Source organism: Atta colombica, unplaced genomic scaffold (genome assembly GCF_001594045.1).
Source record: "Atta colombica isolate Treedump-2 unplaced genomic scaffold, Acol1.0 scaffold35, whole genome shotgun sequence".
Classification (NCBI taxonomy): domain Eukaryota; kingdom Metazoa; phylum Arthropoda; class Insecta; order Hymenoptera; family Formicidae; genus Atta; species Atta colombica.
Window position 1 is genome coordinate 1,433,320 of NW_017259459.1, and position 6,922 is coordinate 1,440,241.

General features: G+C 37.9%; 1 protein-coding gene across 1 annotated transcript in view; it reads left to right on the forward strand.

Moving 5' to 3' along the window:
• Positions 1-534, forward strand: part of LOC108690738 (EF-hand calcium-binding domain-containing protein 1-like) — a 1,191-nt gene extending 657 nt beyond the window's left edge. The window contains exons 3-4 of the mRNA XM_018198176.1: positions 75-185; positions 346-534. Of these exons, the coding sequence (XP_018053665.1) occupies positions 75-185; positions 346-534 (300 nt within the window). The remainder of the gene's footprint in view (positions 1-74; positions 186-345) is intronic.
• Positions 535-6,922: the final 6,388 nt, after the last annotated feature.

The window sequence follows — 6,922 nt, forward strand, 5'->3', positions numbered from 1 at the left end:
AACTATTTAAGAATTTAATTTTTATTATTTTAATTAAAATAATTATTTTTAATTATAATATTTATTAAATGCAGATATATGATTTTATGCATACGAACAAAATAAAGAAAGAACAAGTATTTCCATCAATGCGAGGTTGCTTGATCAAACTAGAAACAGACGAAGATCCTGATGATGCTGTGAAGGTTAGTTAATTAATTAACTACTGTTATTAATTAATTAACAACAACAGAGATAAGTCTTGATCTTAGTTACTAATAAAATATCAATTATCAATATGACACTAAAATGCATATCTTTCAAGCATAAAATTTACATAAAATAATAATATTTATGGCGTTATAGGATTTGCTTGATTTACTGTTGAAAAAGCTCGACGTCAATCGCGACGGTGTAATATCCGAAGAAGAATTTTGTAGGGCCGTAAAAGAAAGAAATCTACTGTTGCTAGAATGTATGGGACCGGTGTTCCCGTCTAGAGTAGCGCGACGAACATTTTTGAGCACATTCACTGATCGCCTTGGACGATTTTGATTTTCCATACGTTTTATGAAAATTTTCATTTGTATATAATTGCATACTTGGTAACGTTTCTATTCTCGTTTTGTTAAAATTGTAACAATAATATTGTAACAATAATATATTAAAAATACGAACAGACTGTTTAAACTATATTGTCAGGAACTATTCAAGCTAAAAAACCCAAAAGTGCATCTCGATGCAGCAGACAGGCAAACGCGTCAAATCAGACAGAAAAATCCTCCTGAACGAGTGATGCTCCAATAAATTTTCAAGACCATCGACGCAACGTACAGCTTTTACGATTCACCGAACGATGGCAATTGACTCGTTCGTTTTCTTCGCAAACAATCGCTAATGGACCGCGATAATGCCACATCCTAATCGCATCAAGCTGCTTCGCAATACGATTCACGAGCGACTTGAATCGATCATTTAATGAACCCTCGCGATCGTCATAAATCTTATTACTATGATCAACGTAAATAGATGATCGATATCCATATATCCGCGCACGCGCTATTTATCGTGATACATCGTGACGGTATTTTTGTAATGTATTATTAGTTATATACATCATAAAAACATTGTAAGATAAAAGATAATATGACCTGAAAGCGCGAAAAGGGGGAAACAGAAGGGGATCTCGAAAGATACCTACTCGGTTGTTCTTCTATCGCTTAGATCGGATGTCGGTTCACCTGCTCCACGATCATTCGATTAATAGAGACCGCTTGTGAGATACGGAACAAATATAGACCTTTCTTACGAGCGAGACGGGCTGCGCAACCCCACGCGAATCGCGGTCGTAGACGCGTTACGAAGAAGAAGAAAAAACATAATGAATGTTTGAGGGATTCTGAGGACGGACGAATGGCCCGATCCGCGTCTCAAGCAGCTACAACAACAAATTAAAAGAAAGTCTTGAGGCTTTCGTCGGCTCTGCCGCCATCTCTCGTTGCCTATGGTTCCCTGTTACAATGCGTGGGCGTAGGGTATACAGTACTGAGGTATATGGGCAACGCGTATTTCTTCCTTGATGATGGTGGGGGCGAGCTGGAACGATATTGTGTAAAGAGTATAATAACGTGCGTATGAAAGGCCGGATCCTTTGTGGGTAGCCGACCGTGTCCTGAAAGGATCTTCCAGGATCTACTTGTGGGGGTGACGGGGGACAACGGGAGGGGAACTACCTAACCACCGAGGGTTAAGGGCACCAGCTGAGAAAACATGCCCGCGGCGTGTCGACGAGACGACGCGGCGTGTTCACGTATACGAGCGCGCGCGCCCGCGTGTGCTAGTCGACGAAAAGAGGCGGATTGACGAACCGATCTGATCTGATTTTTGGGAATGATTGTCGATCTGAAATTCCTTTAAAGGAGCATAGTGGAATAGAATGCGGGTTTTTTTTCGCGTTTCAAAAAAACGTTGCTTGTCTCGACAGATAAATTTATTATATTTGGTTACTGATGGAGATTACGGTCGCCATATATTGGCATGTAATCCGGCATACGCCTGAAGGGACAGACACAAATTGTGCTGACAGCCGAGCGCGACTCGGATAGAAAACGAATAAATTATAATCAGAGTCGCGCGATTGCAAAGAGCGATGGTGATTGCGACCTGCGTAGCGCCGGGAAATTAAGTCCGTTTGTACTCTGGTTTTCAGTGAGTCTCGCTACTCTCAGGAGACAGATTTTATTAGAGATGAAAAATATCTCTAGCGAGACAGATACAAAAACTTCAATCAGACGTAACGGCAGCGTGTATATAAAAATAATGGCAGACAGAACGGCAATATAGACGAGTCATCCCTCTTTCTCGTGAACGTTTCGTGGTAAGTCTCTACTTTTGACGGAAGCTGAAATTGCAGCGGCATGGAATATATGTTACCACGTAATCTAGCCACCGACAGCATGGAATAAGCCGCAGAAGCGGATCCGTGAACGGCGGAAGTGGTATATGCAACGTGGCTGAATACGAAACATAAATTATAATCAGCTCCGGATCAAGCGCGGAATAGCCATGATTACAACGGAGAACGTGATGAGACTCTGGGCGATTCGATTTGCGCGGTCCACGCCCACGCATCAAAGGGACCGACGACGGGATCACGAAAATGTGAGTCTCTTTCCAGTGATAAATCCACGAAGAGACTTGGTTGAATTGACCGCGCTAAAGCCTACGACAGCTCTGTTAGTCGAATATTCATATAAGCTAAATCACTAGGAGAGAGAAAATTTTTTTAAAGAAAAAAAATGCAGTCATGATAGATTGAATTTATTTCTTAAATCCATAAAGGTGTTATCTTTCCTGTACATTTAAGCCTTTGGCTTTGCATTAATCAGAATGTATTAGCCTCTGTCGGGATTTAAAGAGGCAGTTATTTAACTTTACGGCAGATGCAACCCGATACGAATTTACACAGACCTGTCGGCAAGTTTAATTCCGATTCGGCTTTTATTTGCAAACAATGCGCTATAAGGCCCAACTAAAGCCGTACAGTACACATTGTCGGGGCACAATGATCGCAAACATTGAGATTTACAGCGAACCGTATATCCCACGCCCATGTGCGCACTGCATGGTTTCACGAAACCGATAAATTTAATTAAAGCACGTGCCGATAACTTGGAGTATGCGTGTGTATTCGATGGAAGTGAATGCAAGGAATCGACGGGTGTGTTCAATTGTACAGTCGCCTTTCCGAATTGCATCCATAAATATCAACGATGTCGACGTTATAGTCTAACGTGGGGCCGTTTGCTTGAGCAACGATTCGTGCGCGGAATGTTCAATGAAGCATGCAGATGCCGTGTACGCCAAGATACACCACGTGTCGTCCAGTTACGAGAAACTGGGAACCGCGACCTGAGGTCACGCCGTGCGAACATGACACCGCATCTTATCGGAACAGCGGGATCTGCCTTGACATGGGTACTGGACGAATGAAGTTTTGAAGATTCTGTTAACGAATTCAGCAATTTATTTGTTTCCGTATACATGAAAAGAATAATTTTGTATCTAAAAATTTAGTTAGGTACAGACCTGAAAATAATTTTGTTAGCCCATCAAAATATTTACATGAAAATCTTAAGCATAATAATGCTGCAAAAAATTTTGATATTCTAGCAACCAGTTTGAGTGTCTTACACAATTATTTTGATCATCCATCGAAATTATTTTTAGATCTGTATATAAATTTTTAGATGATTTGGCAAAATCATCCTTTCTATGTAAATTGTTCATGTAATTGCCACAATATAGTACAATGGAAACTTGAATTACATCTCAAGACAATTTGAATAGATTAATAACAACTTTTAAATTATATAAATTATATAATGTATTGTATATTATATAAATTATATAAATTATATAATGATTGATGCAATTGAGGTTAATGTAACAATATATGTTTTATATGTTTAATTAAATATGCGACTTCAATCTTTTATATAATTTGAAAAATTCTACTAACTTAAGTTACTCCGCTTTATCCTATTTTTTTATATTTTACTATATTTTACAATAATTTCTATGCACATTATTCCAAGAGTGTCTCTCATCATTTGTTTCATTAAAATAATTATTTAGGATCATAAGGCAATTTTATGAGAGATGGTCTTTAGTAGATAGTAAATTTCGCATTGCGGTCCGTAGTAATTAATCCAATTCTCATTCAACCGACGCAGTTGGCCTCGCGAAATTTCTTTTCCATCGAGATGTTAGTTCAGCTTAGCAAACCGAGCGAAGGAACGTCAGCGAACAGCGATAGGATCTTTGAAAGGCACGGCGGGTAACGCCTGCGTTGTGCCACGCGACTAGACAGTTTTCGGAGAGGGAAGAAAGCAGACGTCCGTCTCTTACACGTGAATCGAGCGTGACGCGTACGCGCCTTGACGGACGGCCATATTAAATCAACTGCCCGGCTCTTCTACTCGTTTGTTTCTCCTTTCAAGCCGGATTCAATTTTCTCCACGGCGCCTTGCAAATCGAGGGATATAACTGCATGGCTAAAATTTACAAATATGATGCCTGACACAATGCCCGCCTTTCGAGAACGGACCAGTGGTTGCCATCCATCCAGTTTTGTAACACTGTCAGTCGAATTTTTATTTTGTTCCTTAACTTTTGTATTCATTTTGTCATTGATTTTTATTTACTTAATTATTTTTATTTAAATACTTAAGAATATCAAAATTCGCAAGAAGTTCTATATTAGTACTTTTAAAGGATTATTAATCCTCGATTGGTAACTATCATTTGGACTTGAGACAAAAATTTTTGGACAATTATACAATCTATACAATTAGTATTATGAGATTTTAAATTGTAGACAAAGAACTTTGAATCTTTCTCTATCAATCGTATGGAGTATTTACTAACATTCTGTACTTCAAAGAGAACGTATTAGAATTTACATAGATGTAATTATTTTATATAGTTGTAGTTATAGTTAAGAATATTCTAAATTTAGAAACATGGAAAATAGTTTTCTTAAATTTTGTAGGATTTATAGCGGAGTTCATTCACATCAAAAAGTGTAAAACACTGCGTGTATTTGGCCAACAGCTCAGCTCGACGAGCTTGATTACCTTCAACAGATAGCGACCAATTAATGATCGAGAAAGAGAGGGCAGATTAATATTGATAAAGGGAGATCATCGTTCTCTCCTTCTTGGCGGTAAGATTCGGACGGGCTGTGTAAGATAATAGCGGTGCGCAGGCCGAGGAGATCAAGGGATCGTCATAAACTATCTTAAGGTGTCGAGTTTGTCACGGTCATGCGAGATCGAGTTTTCAAAACAGGATTAGGCATTCTCCAAATCTCAAGAACGATGTACATTCTCTTTCTCGCCCTTTTTCTCTCTTCTGTGATCCTGCAAAACGTGTGTCGTCTATTTTTTTTTACTGATGTTCTAGTGAAGTTCTTCTTTCTCTCACATCTTCATATTGCGGACCCGATCGAGGATTATTCACATCCGGTCATCTCTGCTGAATTTTTTTCCCTTCAACCGATCTCGCATCTTCATAGAAACGCTAAAAGATATCGAGTGGTTTATTGATCTATTTCGTAAGCGCCTATTCAATCGAGCGGTTCAATGCCTTTTGCTTATTGTTCGGCTTTCTCCCGGATGGCCGCTTTTTTGATCTGATTTGTTCGGACGAGACTCTTCCCTTTTTTTATACTTCCTCTCACGACTCCCGTTTACAATAAAATTCGTAGTGATTTTAACGCGCTTATTTGCGGCAGTTTGCTGCTAATCGGTGAAAAAGAATTTTTCTGTAGAATTTTCCAAGCATGGTACCTACACGATACCTTGACATGAAAATGGTAATAACAGCATCGTGAAATAGTAGGGCTTCATCGTTATGTTGCGGTAATTTATTTTATAACTGCGAATTGCGGTGGAAGAATGACTGCCAGCTCATCAATTTGTTTTCCGTCATTTCTTTTGACGTAATTCGATGCTTGCAGGATGCTTTATTATCCTGTCATCCTGTCAGGATACCCATGGAGAAAGCGGCGTGTGGCGGTCTGCCATAAAGTAGGTCAACCATTTGGCCACAGAGCTTAAAACATATAGAATTAATATAATCAAGCGATTCGAATAAGAAATCGATTTTGATTTCTGAGAAATCTTCTTACGTCATGCATCTCAATGATTATTTCATATTAATTTCGATTTCGTTTATTTTAGTAATAAATACACGGAAATGATGATTTTGTTAAAGTTAAAAATTTAGTTAGATAAAATTTTGAAAATACGTTTGTTAGACCATTAAAATTATATAGGAGGCACAAAAAAATGTTTAAAAAATTTTAACATCCATTAGATTGCTAGAATATTAAAACTTTTTACAGCATTGCTCGTCGTGCTTGAATTTTCTATTTATCTTGATGGTCCAACAAAATTATTTTCAGATCTGTAACTAATTAAAATTTTTAATACTTTAGCAAAATCGTTCTTTCTGTGAAATAATATATAATTAGTCGAATAAGAATATAATCTTATGTAATAATTTTATTAATAATATAATAATGTAATAATCTTTTTACAAGAATTTCTTTAGACAAAACTATTTTTAGATTTTTAGCTAAATTCTTAAATATTTTAGCAAAATCATTCTTTCCATTTCTTCATTCGACTTGAACATTGATTCACCGGATTCGTTTTTTCATTTCTCGTTACTGATGTGAACGAAAAGCAGTTAATCGTAACGCAATTTTTCGTAACGTAGAAATGAATATCTCTAATTATTCCTGCGGGAGCTCTAGCTCAGGTGCCGGTATGGTACGAATAATACTTGTAGTCGCGACCACGAACGTCCTCCGCTTTTGGCGCGCGATAAAATACGGTTGAAAACTGGGTTTATTTATCAAGTTGACGTACGCCAT